At 44.0% G+C, this 19,117-nt stretch overlaps 1 protein-coding gene across 2 annotated transcripts in view; it reads right to left on the bottom strand.

Moving 5' to 3' along the window:
* Nucleotides 1-54: 54 nt before the first annotated feature.
* The window catches only part of Slc24a3 (solute carrier family 24 member 3), a 478,143-nt gene continuing 459,080 nt past the window's right edge, over nt 55-19,117 (bottom strand). For both annotated transcript variants that reach the window (XM_028754967.1, XM_028754975.1), the window contains exons 16-17: nt 6,208-6,273; nt 55-2,006 (exon numbers count right to left, since the gene is read on the bottom strand). In XM_028754967.1, coding sequence (XP_028610800.1) covers nt 1,860-2,006; nt 6,208-6,273 — 213 coding nt within the window. In that variant the 3' untranslated portion in view covers nt 55-1,859. The remainder of the gene's footprint in view (nt 2,007-6,207; nt 6,274-19,117) is intronic.

Below are 19,117 nucleotides of genomic sequence, written 5' to 3' on the forward strand. Positions count from 1 at the left end.
ATGCTCCCCTGTTATAAAACAATGCCAGTCTAGCTGAGAAAGCAACACACTGTGTTTGAGGGAGGATACGGAACAGAGAAGTTTATTTTACACCATTCGTCCAAGAAAACAATCGCCATAAACCAGTGCAAAATGTGCAGCCAAATCAGTAAGTGTGTCTTAGCTCTGAGAGCCCAAATTAGTGATTTCCACTCCTGGTCCTTGGTTGATGCTGCCCCTTGGCTTGCAGCTCAGACAGAAACATTCAACCAGTCTGTAGCAGGTTATTATTATTATTTTTTTTTTTACAATTCAAACCAGGATGTGTACAAGGGACTGGGAAACCATACCGACTGGATGATAAGTGATCAGTGCTTAACGTAAATACAAGGGAGAACACGGGCGGGCAAGAATCCACAGTTTCAATAAATACAAGTGTAACAAGCATGGGTGTATCTCAACTTGGTGGAGTTATTCTGCATAATAATTCAGCATCATAGAAAATCTAGCAGGGCGGTTGAGCAGTGATTGGCGAAATGTTCACAATAACTTGTGCCCTTGAGCCAGTCTGAGGTGAACCCATTCTGTGGTTTTCAATGCAGCAGTTCTCTGCTTCCTCCCTCCCTGGCCATCCCTCCGGGAGGGGAGGGGTGAAACTGGCTAGCTTGTTGGTGGCATCCTGTGAGGAAGGATGTTTGCTCAAGAGCCAGCTGTCAGGGTCCAGTGTACTCGATACCAAGTGGCAAATTGGGACTTTATTGACGACATCTGTGCAAAATGTGCTTCTCCTCATTTTCCAAGAAACCAGTGTCTGTAACTTCTGTCCAGAGCACAGTGATGGCCTCTGGGGTCACTCCCTGTCACCACAAATGCCAAGCAACAAGAGCACATTTCAAGGACTCACACGCTGGGGAAGTGTCTGTCGTTGACTGCCTGGTGCCTGGTGTCCTTATGGACAGTTAGCCAGGGCCTCCCTGTCAAAGGCCTTAGGCAGGTGAGAACTATTGCTTGAAAAACCAGAAAGAACCTAGTGGGAGAGAGATGGTCATATTGAACATGTGTGAAGCAGGCTTCTTTCTCTAACACCTTACACCCCCCCACCCCCAGGTGAAGCCTTCAGGACTTCAGTGATGTGTCCTTGGGCAGAAAAATGTCATGTCATGCATTTGTTCCTGGTGGTCTTGCTCAGTGGTTTCCCAACTAATTATTAAATTCCCATCGTGCCTGGGATTTACCCCCAGGAGACACTCAGTACAATCTGTGGATCAGCTATTAAGCCAGAGCCGAGTGAGAGAAGACACGAGGGGATTTCTCTGTCTCTGAAAGAAAAGTTAAGAAACAAAAGAGCCCCCTCAAATTAAACGATTTCCCAAGCCCAGTAACCTAGGACTCACTCCCAAACAAAACAAACCCAACACTTCCTGCCATCAGTGGACCTCTCCTGTTTCCTCAAAGTCTCTGGTCATAAATTAGGGTATCTTCTGTGAAATAACTTAAAAAAAGGAGGAGGGACTGGAGTAAGTTGTGCCTGGCTTGGGCCAGTTAGCAGCCAGTTTTGTTCTAGAATCTCAGTCACTGTTCAAAAATGGAGCTTGAAAATTCATGTGGATGTTGGACGTCTTCACACGGAAGAGGAGACAGGAGTGGTGTGGGCAGGTGAGAGGGGCCGGCTGGGAGGTAGGACCACAGAAGTTGGGGAGCAAAGGAGGTGGCAGGGAGAGCCTAGGCCACCAGGACAGGAGCGGAGGCCTGTGGACAGCACGGGAGAGACGGACGCCTCGGCTGTTGAGGGGCAGCCTGACTCCTGACTCGGGTGCAGCCAGGTCTCGTATTGCACAGAAAAGAAGGATCTGGGCCTCGGCAGGTGGCCTGGCCAATCATTAGTCCCCACACATGGGCAAGTTCACAAAGGTGAACACGTTGAACTCCGTCATGATGGAGAAGCAGAGGAACACGCCGTACAGGAAGAGGCATCCGCAGCCCAGCTTCTTGTCCAGCTGCCACTTGTTCAGGTGAACACCAAACACCTGTAACATACAGACTAGGTCAGAGGGTGCCTGCAGGGTGGCATGGGGGAGGGCTGTTGGGGGATGGGTCTGAGCCTGCAACATCCCTGGGAAGTAGGAACATTAAAGAGAGGAAGCTAGAACTTGTAGGCGGTGGTCATCATGTTAAGAAAATTGACAGGTCCAAAACCTCAGAGTAGCCTAGGTTCCTTCCTGGACTCCAGCCCCATAGTCCTCTGTGTGTGGGACTCGGGATCAGCCTCTTTCATCTTTCTAAGCCCTAGCTAATGTCTGAGGACAACTTCTATATCCCTAAGTTTTCCCTAGCCAATTCTCTACTATCTATGAATCTCTTCCCATTTCCGTGAATGGAGGTGAGGAAGTTGTCCACAAACTCCTGCTTCCAAATAATTATTTCTTTCCTCCCCCCAAACCAACTGGTGTGGTTGCTGTCCATTGCGCTAACCTGATCACCTCCAATCTCTCTAGTTTTGTGTCCTGGCTCATCCTTAGAGTCTGCCATTGTACACTTGCTGTCACCACAGTGATTTCAGCACCCTCACAGAGGATCTTTACAACACTCAGTCTCTGAGGTTCTTGCATTCTGCAGCAGTCACCTACTGATGACTGAGTTCTCTGCTGCGCCTGTTAGCCACATGTGGCTATATTCATCTATATTAACATTTAGATGAACTAAGATACAAGATGCACCCTCTCGGTTGCATTGGCTTCATGTTAGGTGGTTAATGCTGCACATCCGTTGTGATCCTGTGGTACACGTACAGCTGTTTCATTTGGGACAGTGTCATAACCTTGACCCTGTTACTACCAGTAGCAGAAACACCTAATACCTTGCTGTCAACATTCCTATATTCTTTCCGTTCTGTCTTATTTCCATAGGTACCCAACTTCCACAACTTTGCATACCTCTAGGACCAAAATGTTTGGGCACAGTCAGTGTGGTGGTTTGAATAAAAATGGCTCCCAAAGGCTCATGTATTTGAACACTTGGTCCTCAGTTGGTAGGACTCTTTAGGAAGGATTAGGAGGTGTGGCCCTGTTGGAGGAAGTATGTTACTACAGATGAGCTTTAAGGTGTCAAAAGTCTAGGCCATCCCCACTGTCTGGCTCTCTCTTTACTTTGTGCTTATTAATCAGATGAAAGTTCTCAGCTATTACTTCAGCACCATGCCTGCCTGCCTGCCCTCATATTCCCCATCATGATGGTCATATACTCTAACCCTCTGGAACTGTGAGCCCCCAGTTGAATGCTTTATTTTTATAAGTTGCCTTGGTCATGATGTTTTGTCTTAGCAATAGAAAAGTAACTAAGACAACCAGTTTCTCATGGGCTTTGCCCATCTTGTCTCTCTCCTCCCTCTGGATGCTCTTTTCATTCCAACTGTTACAGCTTTGGGAAAAGTCTCCTTGATTGTTTGGCTAATCTAGGATCCTTCAGTCCAAATCACATGTCCACTTGCTCATTCTGGATATGCACAGCTTACCACAAAGCTGGCAATGCCCAGTCACATTGAAAAGTGCTCACTGATCTTAGGCTGGTGGTTAATGCTTTCAAACTATCACTCTGGCCTCTCTGGGTCCACAGATGGCTATGTCATATCTCACCTCAGTTCTGTGACAATCCCATCCCTACCTTCACTCACTTGTACTGAGGGAGGATGCCCTCCTATCCCCATTCACAGCCAACTTCACACATACACTGGATCCCATCTCTCATAGTGCTTAAAGCTGTCTCTCTGGCAGTTTTCCTCTCTTTCACTGATTGCTATGTTCCCTTCTCCACTCCCAGGTTATTTAAATTGGTTGAGGGGAGTGCAACCATTGTACCCTTTACTAGAAAATCAATACTTTTCATAATTTTTCCATTTCTCAGCACCCTAAACCAATCATCTTATAGACAATTTGAACACAAGGTAGTTATGAACACAAGGTATCTAACCTCTCATTCCATTCTTCATAGCTTGTTCCCGTTAACTTTCCCCACTGCAAACTACACTCACCAATGGGACAAGTACTATATCTAACTTTAATGGCTGATATTTGGGGTGTGTCTTGTTCAGAACAGTTGATCACTCTATCTTGAGCCCTCATGTTCTCTTGGTTGCCAAGATGCCATATCTAATGTTTTCTTTCTCACCCAATGACTGTGCTTTCTCTGTTTCTTTATTTTCTTTCCAGGTAGGGTCACATTAGGTAGCTTAGGTTGGTCTTAAACACTTGATCCTTCTGCCCCAGTTTCCTAAAAGCTTTATGTGCCACTTCCTCTGGCTCCTTATCTTTTTTTTAAAAGTATTTTATACTTATTTTGATCTCCAAGTGTCTGAGCCCTCCATGACTCCAACCATGGGTCTCTTGTGTCTTCTGACTACATTTGCTGTCTTGAGGAATCTCACAAACAGCAGAGGTTCTATTATCTCCACTACCTCTCTTGCTCTTCCTCCTTGGAGGTCTAACAGACATTCCAAATGCAAGATGTTTGAAATTTTGTATTCTTTCCAAGACTATTTTTCTCTCATCCACTCCATTTCTATAACTGAACAAGTGGTTAGAGAAGCCTCTGATAGCCTTGCACAACTACAGAATATCGTAAGGAGACGGGGAAGGTCTACATGCATGTACTCTACTTCCATCTGGCAGAATCTACAGTTTATGTGGCATCAATAACCGTGGGTTATTTAACTTCTCTAGACATTATCCTTCCTCTGTAGAATGAAGTACTAATAGTGACACCAGGGGAGCTCCATATGGGGAAACTTGCAAAAGACTGAGCACAGTGTGTGGCTATTAAGAGCATCATAACTTGACAAGACCTAGTAGTGTGTGCTTGTAATCCCAGCTACCCAGGAGGCCAAGACAAGAGGATCACAAGTTCCATCTGTACAACTTACTATGCCTCCACTTCAAAATGTTAAGTAAAAATAGAACAGTTCAGTGACAGCCCTTGCCTAGCATGTGCAAAGGCTCTGGGCTCAGTTTGCAGGAAAAGAATAAAGTCTAACTCCAAGTCATCCCACAGATGAGAAACTTCCTAACTATGAAAGGCTCAATTCTGTAAATGAACACTTGTGTGTAAGGCAGTATTTGCTTTTGTAAAATCTTGACATTAATCCCACATTCTCAATTCCTGCTCTTCCTTCTTGCCTGACCTTATGGATCCTCAGTTCTTGGCATATGTGTTAAAAACACACTGGGTGAGGTGCAATGCCTTGGAGCACAGAGGGAAAAAATACATTGTGTTTCAATACTTCCTAAGGTAAAAATCCAGCAGCCTATTTGTATGCTAGTGAATACTTCAGGTGGAAATTTATTGCTGCCAAACAGAAAGTCTAATTGAGAATATTGAATTACACAAATGGATGTATTGACCAAGATGGTGAGTGCAGTATCATTAGAAGAGCCTTGAAATAAAATACACTCTTAGTCTCTGAAAATTGGTCAAAGACAAAGAATTATGGGAGTGTTTTACAATCTAGAAGGATCAATAACAAGAAATCTAATTTAGCACAAAAGAGAGAACACCTTTGCTCTGTGTGTGTGTGTATGTGTGTTCATATGTGTGCAAGCACTCATGTGCAGTGTGTTTGCAGGTCTGTGCAGGTGTAGAAGCAGTGGGTGATGCTGGGATGTCTTCCTTGATTACTTTTCCACCATATTTTTTGAGACAAGGTCTCTCACTGAAACTAGTGCTCACAGTTTCTCAGCTAAGGTGATTGGCCATAGTGGCCCTTGGATCTGCCTGCCTCTGTCTCATAGTGCCAGGGTTACAGGCATATATTGCAATGCCTGGCTTTTATATAAAGTCCGAGGAATATGAACTCAGGTCTACATCCTTACACAAAGCAATTGAGCCACTGAGTCATACGCCCAGCCCAACTCTTTGCTTTCTATTTTCTGGTTGAGGAGTCAACCTAGGGCATTCTAGGCAAGTGCCCTACCACTGAGCTATACTTGCAACACTACAAAATATTTTAGATTTGACATGAAACAGGACCATGCTTCTAAGAGGCTAACTTGTTTTAGAAATGGAGGAGAAATTCCAGCTGGCTACTAGGATTTTTCTTTTTTTAGAAGAAACAGCCAAGAGATGGCATATCTGGATGTCTACCTCATTTAATGAAGGCCACACCCATCTGTTTTCCAAAGTAAGCAAGAGGAGGGGTTGACTATAATACCTTACAGTGTGAAGAAGCTACAAACCTACCGTGACAAAGACAGAGGCCAGGAGCAAGCCCACAGAGTAGATGAGCCCTCTGCTATTCAGCCGAATCTGGAAGGAAGGAAGGAAGAACAATATTAGGCTTTCTGCATCAGGCACCTGCTAAGGGCCATTCAAGCAAGCCCAAGGAGCAGTGATTCCAAGTTTTTCCTCTAGAATGGAAGCTGACAGTGGCAGGGCAGCTGCACCCTGTTCTTGGGAAATTTCCCAGACACACATGGTTGTCTTAGACAGTTCCTAGCCCAATCCTGTCCCAACTGCAAAGGCAGGGTCCCAGCCACATCAGCCTACAAACATTCAGACTTTCCATCACATTGTGACTCTTGTCAACCACAGTGTCCTGTTGGCTTCTGGTGACTTTTAGTTTTCTCAGAGTCATACTATTTTTAGGGTGAAAGTTATGGGAAAATATGGATAAAGCTTATTTTTTATTTTTCACATCTTTTTTTTTGAGAGAGATGCTATGTGATTTACAACTAGGTTGAGAGTTGAACTGAGCATGGCAGTCTATGGCTAGACCGCCACTTGAAAGGGAGTGCTCCTCCTTCTCTTCAGCACTTGGCATCTTCTACTTAACAGATGTGAAGCCAAAGCCAACTGAGATACCACCAAGTGTAGAAACTTCAGTGGCAAACCTTGCTATGAAATCATCTAATCCCTTAATGTCTTAGGATTTCTATTGCTGTGAAGAGACATCATTACCATGTCAACTCTTATCAAGAAAAAAAAAAAACCCAGCAGACATGGTGCTGGAGAAGAAACTGAGAGTTCTATATGAAAACATTAATAATAAAGTATATATGTAAAAAAGTTTATCTGTGACATGAAAATAGAGGTGGGGTGATCTGAGCAATGAACGAGGAGAAGCAAGAATGTAGAGGTAGAGAAATAGAGGGTTTAGTTAGGGAAGCATGCTCCTACTACATGGCATGCCTGAGGAAAATGTCCTTATGAAACTCACCACCACATGAAATCAATGCACATTCATATACATAAATATAAAACTATGCCTGTCCATCTCTCTGTCTGCCTGCCTGCCTGCCTGTCTGTCTGCCTGTCTCACTTATATCACCCAGGTAACTCAGGTAGCTTTCTTTGCAGGCAGGAAATCTAATCTTTGGGGGCCTGTATGCTAGACAAAAGGATCAAACTCTTGTCATTTCTGCATTAGCTTTGCAAAAGCTTTTGGGCTTCAACTTTTCACAGAGCTGAGTTCTGTCACTCCCCTGGCCTCTGCCTCACAAAAATGAGGCACAGCAAGTTCAAATGCGGAGTCTTCATGGCAAGGATGATCTGATTGCGTGAGGCCTGTTGCAGATTGTTCGGTTCTGAAGTTTAGGACTGTTTTCATTTCTAGTCTTCAGAAACACTCAATTTCCTTTTCCAATTTCTTTTTTGGCAAGTTGTAAGAGAGGAAACAGAAGTCTGGCTGCTTCCAAAGTCAACAGGCACGCAGCCCACATAGCATATGCATATTTTCTAGTATGGATGAACACAGAGACTCATTCATCCCAAGTTTCATGCATTTATGTTGCACATAAAGCAGTTCCTGGAGCCTCATGGCATTCAGGGATCCAAGAACCCAAGTCTAAAAAGATTCCATTTTCCCCATACAGGGGCTAGGGCAACTTTCTTGATGGTCTGAAGTTAGCTTTACCTAATCCGAGAATTCTCTTAGAAAAATAACAATGGCTTTGTTTGTTGCTAACTTAATCACTATTGGGAGCACATGCGGGCATATTGTCACCCTAATCCTGATTCCTTCCTTGTTTTCTCAGACAGACTCTCACTATGTAGCTCAGGCTGGACTTGCCATCCTACATTCTTGCCTGAGCCTCCCCAGGGCTCTGGGTTTCCTTAGTAGGCAGTTCTAACACTTGTTTGGCTTTCAGGTGTATGTTACTAACCCTGGCTTATTATGCCGAATGACATCATAGGGTGAGAGTGTCTTTTCCTGAAGAATTTACTGGGGTGAAAAAGCATACAAGCCTCCTAAAAAAGAAAAGTTATCATCAACTTGCATTCTTACCTGCCCTTGTCTCTAAAGAGCAGCCACAAACACAGTGTACTCTAGGGATCTCTTCACAGGGTAAGTGGGGATTTTTATTCCTATTTGAAGGTGAGACAACTTAGCAGCTTACATTCTGGATGAAAGGTCAGATCTGTTCTTGGATTTGGGCCTTAGACTCTAGACTTCCCTCCACCTGTCAGGCCAAAGGGAAAAGCCAAGGTCTTTCTCTCACCTATGACTTCTCAGAAGTTGCTACTTGGCTTTTTTTTTCTTTTTTTTTGTCTATCAGTTTTCCAAGTCCTGAGTAAATGAATCACAGATGCAGGTGTCCCTGGCATTTTCATCATGATAACAAAATATCTGAAACTAGCCTATTTTTATAAAGAGTAGATGTTTGTTCTACTGTTCTGGAGGCTGGAAAGTCTAAAAGCATGGCATCATCAGAAAGTCTAAAAGCCTTAGCATCTGGTAAGGGGGTATCTTTGCTGTATTTTGGTGTCCGTGTGTGTGTGCATATATGTGCACTTGTACCAGCCTCTGTGTGCAGGTCTTCAAATGATGGTACAGAGCAACCATTTCCTCAAGTCTTCAACGAAGACTGTTCAACTTTTCCTTCTCTTTCTTTCTTTAACATTTTTCATGTATTCTTTGTGTGTATGGGCATTTTGCCTGTGGGTATGTCCATGCACCATGTGCATGCAGTGCCCACTCAAGACAGAATAGGTTTCAGATCCCCTGAGATTGGAGTTACAGAAGGTTATAAGACACCATGTGGATGCTGGGAATCAAGTGAGGGTCCTCTTGAAGAGCAGCCAGAGCTCTTAACTACTGAACCACTTCTACATGTCCCCTTCTTTTTCTTATAAAAGCTACAAAGGCCCTCCTCTTCTTGACCTTATCTAGCCCCTCTGAAAGGTCCCACTTCCAAACACCATTACCATATGACTTTTAGGATTACATTTGTAGTGATAAGCATCTGGGGAACACATTCAAACCACTGCACTGATCATACACTCCAATCTTGATTTCTAGGTGAGTACCAGCTACCACCAACATTCAGTGCCTGCTCTGCATCTGCAGACTTCTTCCTATACTGTTGAACTCCAAGGCAGCTCACCCCCACTGTGACTCCCAACAACAGGTGCAACCTCAGCTTGCCTGCCCCTTGGATGGGTCACTCAGGATAGGGCTGTCCAGTTTCCCAGAGCTCCCTTGTTGCTTATCAATGTTGAAATTTTCTCTCTTGGAAGGGGGAGGATACCCAGGAAGGAAGCAATACTTAGAAGTCTGGGAGCGCTAAAACTCAGAAGGATCATAAGGCCTGCCGTTCTCCAGTGTTATAAAAGCATAAGGACTGCTGGAGAGAGGAGACTCCAGTCGGTCAAACTGCATGCATGTTGAGAAAACTGCAGGGCTATGGGTTTTTCGGTCTATCAGTGGGCTTTCAGTAATGCAGCTGTCCTTGAATCATCCTCTGTAAGTAGCCCCTCACCCACACTCCTGTAAGCAACTCCAGAGACTCAGTGTTTCATCAAGTTGGACTTTGGTGCAATTGTTACTTTGGTCTGTCACTGCTACTCTATCTAGAGTGAATAGAGTCTCCCCAAGAAAGTCTCACACAATGTCCCTCTGTAGGGATGTAGCTTTAGTTGTCTGTTTGATAACTGGATTGGTAATACAGCTGCTGTTGGCCGCTGCCTCATCCTGTCTCACTTTCCCACTCCCACAGTGGCATTTCCTGGCCTTTCTGAAGCAACTCATCTGAATCTTGCCTCAGGATTGCATCATCTCTGGGCCACTTAACCTAATGAAAAGTGAGACTCCAACAGTTTTCCATGTCAGCCTTTCTACAGTAGGATCTCTAACCATCGTTCTTTTCCCCAAACATCACTGATGTTTTCTAACACAAAGCTGAAATCCAAGAACCAAATTTATAGGTATGGGTGATATTACTATAGCTCCCAGGGCCTCTATTACAACAGCTGTGACTCGTGGAATCCATTAAAATGCCACCACACTATCTCCAAGTTGTCTGTCCAGGTCATGTGAAAATGCAGCCAGTCCCTACCAGTGGCTATCTTTCCTATTCTGCTGAATTCTATGGTGGAAATGGATCCTCCTCAGACAACAGGACATTTCTGCCAGTGGGTTGAAGAGCTGCAAGTGGGGGCTACTCTCAAGCTCATAAGAGCCAGGTAGAGTGCTGAAGTGCTGTAGGGGTTGGTTAGGGGTTTTGAAGAATGGGAAGGCTGGTTCTAGCAAAAAGAGTTGGGTTCCAGATATTGGTGATTAGGAATACTTGCTGAGAAAGGCAGGTAATAGTGACAGAGGAAGACATCAAGAACTGACTGGATTACTGATCCATCCCACGGAAGCTCTCTGATGGGACAGAGATGTAGCTTCTGCCCTCCACTGAAGAACAAAGAGAAGACACATGAGAAATGTGTCTCTGTCCACTGTCTGCTTCACATTTCTACCAGGATGACACTGAAACCCATCAAACTTGACCCATCTTAATGGGGCCTCTGTCCCATATTTTGTCCTCCCCCTCCACAAAGGATACAAATAGATTGTTTCCTATTCCCAAGCAGTATCAAATGAAACCTTAAAATTCAAAGTGAGTTACCATACTAAAATCCTCAGTAGGACTTAACGGTAAAATGCAAACCTTTACAGTGGCTGACACGGCACTGAGTGACCACGCCCTTGTCTCTCCCAGCTCACCATCACTAATACTCAATGGCTGGTGTGCAGTGCTTCCGAGCCTTTGGCTTAGCGTCTCCTAGCCTCTAGCTTTAGCGCTACAATACAGGCTGAGCTGCTGGTCTCCCTCCCTCTCCCCTGCATTAGAGTTACTCCCGTAGCCTCACTGTGGGCAGAAGCATTTCCTTACCTCTGTGGTTTGGGGTCTGCCTGGTGCCATGCTTTAGCCAACAGGACATGAGTAGGTCTGACTTGATAAAAGCATATTTTTGAAATGTGTTTGCAGAGTTCGACATGACTTCTTGTGTTCTTGCTTTTCATCATAGAAAATGCATCTTAGGAGGCCACTGGTCCAACTAGAGCGAGAAAAACTTGGAGCAGAGCCCTCTGAAGCTTGGAGCCAGGGCCAGATCATCCAAACACTTGTCAACACACCAGTGCATGGGTGAGGGATGTATATGAGCAGATTTGTGCTTCTGACTTTCAGGGGCTTTGTTACACAGCATCATGCTATTTTGTCTCTAGTGCATCTGCCTATCTGTCTTGCTGCCACTACTTTTGTTTGGTTCCAATTCCTTCTCTGTGTAATCCCCATAATCTTCTTTCTTTCCTTCTCTCTCTCTCTCTCTCTCTCTCTCTCTCTCTCTCTCTCTCTCTCTCCCCCCTCCCTCCCTCTCTCCCTCTCCCTCTCTCTCTCTCTCTCTCTCTCTCTCTCTCTCTCTCTCTTTCTTTTAGACAGAGTCACACTGTATAGCCCTGGGTGACCTGGAACTCACTATGTAGATCATGCTGGCCTCGAACTCACAGAAGTCTGCCTGCTTCTCTCTCCTGAATGCTGGAACTAAAGGCAGGCACCACTATGCCCTGCCTACAATCTTTCTGAATGGCAACATGATCACATCTTTATCTCTCAAGTACCCAGGATTCTTTCTGTTACTATAGTTTACAATGTTCATTGTCACATGGCTGCTCTGTCTTTACCTCAGCCATAGGAGCTTCCCTGGGTGGTGTCGGATCCACCAGTGTGTCAAGACTTCTCCCATCTTGGTCTTTTACAAGCTGGTTTGTTTTCCCCCTGCTTGGGGAAGTCTCCTCAATATGCTTGCTCAGATAATCCTAGACTCAGAAGAATGCCACTTTCTTAAGGGTGTTTCAGGTCCTCTAGTCCTGCCTCAGACAGCTGTGCATCCTGCACAATTACCCTCAGAAAGGCAAGTACCCATGCTAGTTTGGATTGTTTGGATTTACTTTGCTTCCCCCATAGGCTGTCATTTCTGAAGCACAGGAATGTCTGGCTTGCTTTCAATCTCAGTGCATAGTAGGTGTTCAGTTAATGCTTGCTGCAAGAAAGAATGAAGTAGCTATAAGGTCTTTCTACTTCTCTGCATCCTGGAGTAAGCTCAACTCTTGAATGAGAAAAAGGCAGACTTTCTTCCTTCTATCATTGCTTTTGACGCTTTATTTTACATTTCTAAACCCTCACTTGGGAGCGTGAGTTCTGCTCTCATTTCCTGCAGTCTGACTGCAGATTCCCTTAATTCTGTTAAATTTCACGCATGGCTGTTCGTCACTATAATGTTAGAAGAAGCACTTACTGCCCAAACCTTGATGCTTAGGGTTATTTATTCAGGGCACTTGGGTAACTAGCTGGCTTCTGAATAAGCTATAGAGTATAAGAAATGTCAAAATCTGTTAAAGTGCATTCTTTCCTCACTGTCAAATGTGTGAATCTAATGTCAGGCCTGGATGGTAATTATCCCATAATTATGACTTGGAAATCCCATCTGGACAAGATGGAAAAATTGCTTCAGAATTGTCGGCAGGTCTCCAGAGGTTGGGAGAGGCCATTAAACCCACACAGGCTGCTCGCTTCTGATGTCAGAGATGTGAAAAGATGTCCTGGGAGTTACTGTCATTCTAAACAGAAGGAAGCTCTTGAGGGTTCTTCCTGAAATGAAGCCTCTCTCTTGGGAACAACTCCGGGTAGAGAGGAGAGCAGATCACATGGTTGTAACAAGTAAGTCCTAAGTTTGCCTCCATGGACCTGCCATATTCCAAGACTCCTGCATCTCAGCACAGAGCTGTACAGTGATGCCCCGGAACAGATGGGCTTGGGGTACTAGCCACTTAAGCAATCCTATGAAAGCTAGGAAAAGACAGTGATAAAAGAAAGAAATCTTCATCATGAAAGGACCCAGAATATTCCAATCCTGAGACAGAAACCTATGATAGCAGTGATTCTCAACCTTCCTAGTGCTGTGACCTTTCAATACAGTTCCTCATGGTGTGGTGACCCTCCAACCACAAGATTATTTTCATTGCTACTTCATAACTGAAATTTTGCTAATGTTATAAATTGTAATGTAAATATTTCTGGAGATACAGGTTTGCCAAAGAGCCCACGACCCACAGATCGAGAACCACTGTACTATAGATTCACCACTCACTTAGCCAGGGGAGACCTGAAGACCATAGTCCCCATAGTGTCTGTGGTGCATTGAGAAGTGAATCTAGAGTCAGGAGTGCTCTTCCTTTCTAGTTCCTTCTCTCTTCATATATGAAGCCACCTTATGTTTAACTCCACTCTGTCTTCAACAAAGACTTAGGGAAGCTCTAGCTCAGACTTCCACACCCATCACCACATCTGTCTAACCATTGCTGTGGCGCTATGTGCTTTTGCAATGATGCCTTTCCAGATGTGGAATATAACTACCCTGATCTTGATTCTCTGATCTGCAGAATGAGACCAGAACTGCACTCCCCTTAGTGTGACACCTAGGCCCTCTACCCAGCTTAGGTCACTGGTGTAGTACCTGTCTCCCCCATCCCACATTCCCACAACCTGGATTTCCTTCTCTTCTTGAACAAGAGCTCCCTCAGTGCCTTTGCAGTAGTGGTCCTTCTTTCCAGGATGCTGCCTCCCCTTCTCTAAGTACTCAAAACTTGTACAGCTGGATGCTAAGGAGCATAGGAGTGACGACTGATTCAGGCTTGGGAGATCATCCTTGACATCTAAGCTGATACCTGCAGGAATACCCAGAAAATGTAAGAATGGAAGCCTCTGGGTAGGGGGTATTCCCTTGTGGACCACAGGCTTCTAGGCAACACAAAGACCTGGCTTAGTAGGGCCAAATGCTATACCATTATTTTGGTCAAGCATCACTGTACAGAATACCTGTACAAGCATGCTCTCTGTGTTTCCCACATAATGAAAGTCCTCCCTTCTCAAGATGCTTATCTGCTTGCAATTTGAGACAGAGCCTAAACTCGAAGTTTGTTCTAGAGGACTGGAGACGCAATAACTATTCCTTAAAACTCAGGATTAATTCCATGAACACAAAAGATTTTACACAGCCAGAATGTGGCAAAGCTCTCAGGAGCATCCCACACAAAGGAACTGCTTGTCGATTCAGTCAAGGATATAAAACCGTTCTATATTTAAACAAGGAAAACTTCTTGCTATATGTAAAGTGCTGAGGTGGTCTAGGAGACACTAAACTCAGATTCCAGCATGGCCAGTGCTGTACAAAAAGGAGAGAAGAGACCATGTATGCCATGAAACTGAGCGGGCAGTATATCTACACTGATAAGAGTGTTTTCCCCATGGAAACACATAGGTACAACTTGGGCATTTGTTCATGGAAATTTGTTTCTCATTAAATGTCCTCTTAAACTGAAAGCAAATGATTTGAAGAAAATTAAAAGTAGCACATTAAGCTCAGACCTAGGAGCTAAGCCTAGCTTGGTAATGAGTCTTCTGACTCAGCTCCCAGTTTTCCTGATCTTATTTCTGGCTCATTTACCATCTTGTTCTTACTCCAGATGAAGGCTTTGCCATCATGAATGCTATCACTGTTGTGGAAGAGCTTTTCTCGAATACATACTTTAAAAACTACACAACTATAGCTTCTAGGTAGTTTTACTTTGTCAATAGTATTGAAAAAATAAGCTTACCAGACTTCTTTTGAACTTTTAAAGTTCAAAGTAAATCTCATTTTCAATAAAAAGTAACGGCACATCCAGATAACCTATGTGGAGAAGAGAATGAATACAAACCCAGCCTCTCTATATGTACAAAATAAAATCTTGGTTTCCCCAAAGCACATGAACATGAGCTTTCAAAAGAGAGGTCTTTTGAAAGGCCCTTGGATGCTTGCTTGTATCTCTGAAATTAAATGAAGGTTTTCCTCGTATTGGCTGCTGAGACAGCTGCTTTTGGATATAATACAACATGATGGACCTTCTACACTCTGCCCTTATGTGCCTGGCTGCTGTTCAGAGATGCCTGGCTGGGCTGTGGTTTCTCCTCCATGTACGAATGGAAGAGATCTTCACCTCAGCACCAGTCATGCTTGTACAGTTTACCATAATGGCCAAAGGGAACCAATTACGTCATCATTAGGTGGAAAACCTGAGTTTGGGTCACAAGTTTTGTTTTTATGATGTCACCTTGTCACTAGGTGTTGAGACCCAGAAAAAGTATGGCTTCATAGGTATGAGAATGCCTTATTGTCCATTCTCTACACTGCTAGGGGAATGTCAGAAGGAGAGGGAAGGTGGGTGATGACTAGGGGTTATTTGTGGTAGACAGGTTGCCTGACTGAGTTGTAGTTTTCAGGCCTGAAGTTCATGTTTGATGGAGAAGACTTCAAGGTGGGTAGAGGGATCTGGTTTACTTCTGGGATGAACTAGTGTTTTTTCTCTTTAAAGATTTATTTATTTATTTATTTATTTATTTATTTATTTATTTATTTAATATAATTGAGCACACTGTTGCTCTCTTGAGACACACCAGAAGAGAGCATCAGATCCCGTTACAGATGAGTATGGGCCACCATGTGGTTGCTAGGAATTGAACTCAGGACCTCTGGAAGAGTAGTCAGTGCTCTTAACCACTGAGCCACCTCTCTACACAAATTAGAGCTGTTTTAAAGATTATGACTTCCATGACCATATTCTGTTATCCCAGAAACAAAACAAAACAAAACAAAACAAAACAAAACAAAACAAAATTTTGGCGTTTTCCCCTCATCTTACTGGATATTTATTTCTGTTGACATTTTGTTTTGTTTTGTTCTGAGGCGGGGTGGGGGGCAGGAAGAGACTATGAGGAGGTTCAGTGGGAGGACAAGGGGGAAATGAAAACATGGTCAAAATATATTGTATAAAACAACTGTTAATTAAAAAATTAAACATAAACAACCCCCCAAACAGAGAGAATGATATAGTTGGAATTCAGGCAGTGTTTCTCAGTAGTTGGCATCGTATAAATGGGGTGGTGCTGATGGGGATGGACCTTAAGGGGTGTGCCCACAGACTTCACCTGAGGCACACCCTTGGAGGGCACTCCAATCCAAAAGAAACCTTTTATCTCCACGTAGCTGGTTCTCTGCTGGGCAAAGGCATGTCTTTATTGCTTCTCTTGCCAAAGAAGATCAATTACCAGTACATAGACACTAATTTTTTTCTATACAAGTCAAGTCACGTTATCTGCAGCACTTCTTAGAGCAGAGTAAGTCGTTTCGAGACCAGAGGTTAAGTAAAGACTGAACGGCAGGAGCAGAGGTCTCACATCCGTGAATCATTTTGATAAATAAATATTGTGTGGGGAGCAGTGGCATACGTCTTTATATCCCAGCACTTTGGAGGCAGAGACAAGTGGATGCCAACCTGATCTACACATAGAGTTCTGGGTAAGCCAGGGCTATCTAATGAGACCCTGTCTCCAAACAAAACTTGAGTCAATACTCATCTAGTGTCAATTGGAAAGAATACCAAATGATGAGCCCACCCAGGCCTGAGGTGGCCTTCTGTTCATGAAAGGGAAGTGTTTGATGAAAGCCAATGAAAATTAAGAAGCTCTAGATTCTCTCTGCTAGGAACAACATTGACACCTGCCCCTCCAAGTATGTGTCTGCTACCCCTGCTCTGAGGAAGCCGGATATGTGAAAGGCAGCATCTCTCCCCACAAAGCTCCTATGGCAAATATATGCAGGTGGCTCAAAGCTGCCTTTAAACCTCAGGCCTGACTTTGACTAATTAAAATAAGAGAGATAAGCCAGGAATGATGCCGTAGGCTGGTGCTTTAGGCACTTAAGAGGCATAGGCGGGAGGATTTGGGGTTCAAAGCCAGCTTGGGTTACACAGTGAAATACTGACTAAAAATATCAAGAATTAGAGATGTAGTCTAGGGTTGAGCCCTTACCTAGTATGTACAAGGCTCTGGGCTTACTCTCCAGTGCTGAAAGATAATAAAGGGTAATTATCTAGCTATTTAAAATTAAAGCATAATTTAATGGGAAATGTCATTAAGGCTATATTATTATTCTATATTATCAGACTTATGTGCAATGTTTACTGACCTCTAAACCTACAGGTTGATATACAAAGGCATCTGAGGCTCACTCAATGTGACAGTAAGATCCAAAGCCACATAAGTTGTCCCTGAACAGTGCCATGGCCAAGCGCTTTCTGGGGAACCCAGATACTACAATTCTAGGCCACCTTTGAGAATGAATCTAACATGATTTGAAGCAAAATGTGTTTGATCTAATAAGAAGAAAGGGCAACATGCGAAATATTCGTACAGTAGATCTCAGCTGTCTAAGACAAACTAGAAGGAGAAAATAAGCCAAAATGCTAACAGCGGTCCTCTCCAGACTACACTGTGGAAAATTTAAATTTCATCCTCTGGAGCTGCAGTGTCCCACAGGCAGCTTTAAGATCCATGTGGCTATATAAACTTAAAATAATTCAGATGGAATAAAACTGAAAAAAAAAAAAATCCTGTATTTGTACCAGCCTCCCACCAAGTGCCTCTGTGTCACACGGCCAGAGGCTACTGCAGCAGCCAGTGCTGCTGTGTGGCATTGCCAACGCTGCAGAAGGGTCTGCTGTGACCTCCTATCACTCACACACATTGTTCATTCTGAGAAGATAAAGCATGCAAGGAAGGGAAGGTTCAGGTGAGCCAGTTATAGACAAACCCCAGGAGGTGTCTTCAGCATCTGCAGACCTTGCATTTTCAGGAAGTGACAAGCCAGACATAGTGAGTTTCAATACAGACTATACTATTGCTCCCAGCGTGAGAACAAGAATGATGTTAAGAGGGGCCCTGGGTCACTCAGAAAAGATGCAGGAGTAGGGGGTGGGAGGTGGAGGTGGGGGGGAGTGGGGTGGGAGTGGGGAATGGGGAACCTGTTCCAGGTGGTGACTATTAGTTTCTCCTCTCCTTCCTGGACAGACAGCTAAACAAATGAATGAGACCCTTCCTGCAACTTGGTGGGCAAATAAGATTTATCTGGACAAAGATATGGGAACTGACCTTACAGTAGCCATCTCTGTACACTGTTTCCTGTACCCCTTCTTTCTCTCTACATTGGAGAAGGTCTCAAAGGTAGCAGAGCCACATTTGACACACCCCCAGGGTTTCCTTTTAGAAATATTCATAGGTACTGTCAGAGTGGGAATGTCTGCTATGGAATTTTAATAGGAAATTAGCCATGGTGGGGCAACCCCAGGGAGGTTTCTGAACTGCCTGCAGTATACTCATAGTACCTAGAGATACTACTCTAACAAATAAAAGAGAAACTTGACCTGGGTAGCAGGTGCTAACGCATCAGGCCTCCCAGGAAGCCTTAGCCAATATCTGCTCTTGGTATGCTTCTGGTTGACTGGTTTTTGTTCATGAGGAATAAAGGGGCATGCTGGGTAGTGAGGTCTACTTATTACAGCTCTTCTTGGAGTAGAAATGAACCTGCCTCACCAGTCCTCCATAAATGCTGCAGATTCCAGGGCACTTCTCTGCATAAGACAGCTCACACATGTCCCTGCAGATCACTGCTAGCAAGAGAGAAAGCAAGGGCCTATGTATCCTGGAAGGGAAAAACCCTGGAATCTGTACCAGAGCTCTCTGGACACTAGGTACAGTTTATTTTCCTGTTGTTGTTGTTTTTTCTTTTTGTTTTCTCCAAATCCTTTGCTGTAATATATCTTAGCTGGAAGTATAATCTGTTCTTGGTTGTTGTTAGTATTCTGGTATATCATCAGACTTAAAGATGTTCACAGACCCCCGACAGTATATCTCACATAAAGATTTTCCTTCAGGAATACAGGGGAAAAGAAACACTCAAAACAAGTATGCCTTCTGTTTGGTCCTCATGTATTCTCCTGGCATCTGTC

This window comes from Grammomys surdaster, unplaced genomic scaffold (assembly GCF_004785775.1).
Source record: "Grammomys surdaster isolate TR1022 unplaced genomic scaffold, NIH_TR_1.0 129, whole genome shotgun sequence".
NCBI classification, from domain to species: Eukaryota; Metazoa; Chordata; class Mammalia; order Rodentia; family Muridae; genus Grammomys; species Grammomys surdaster.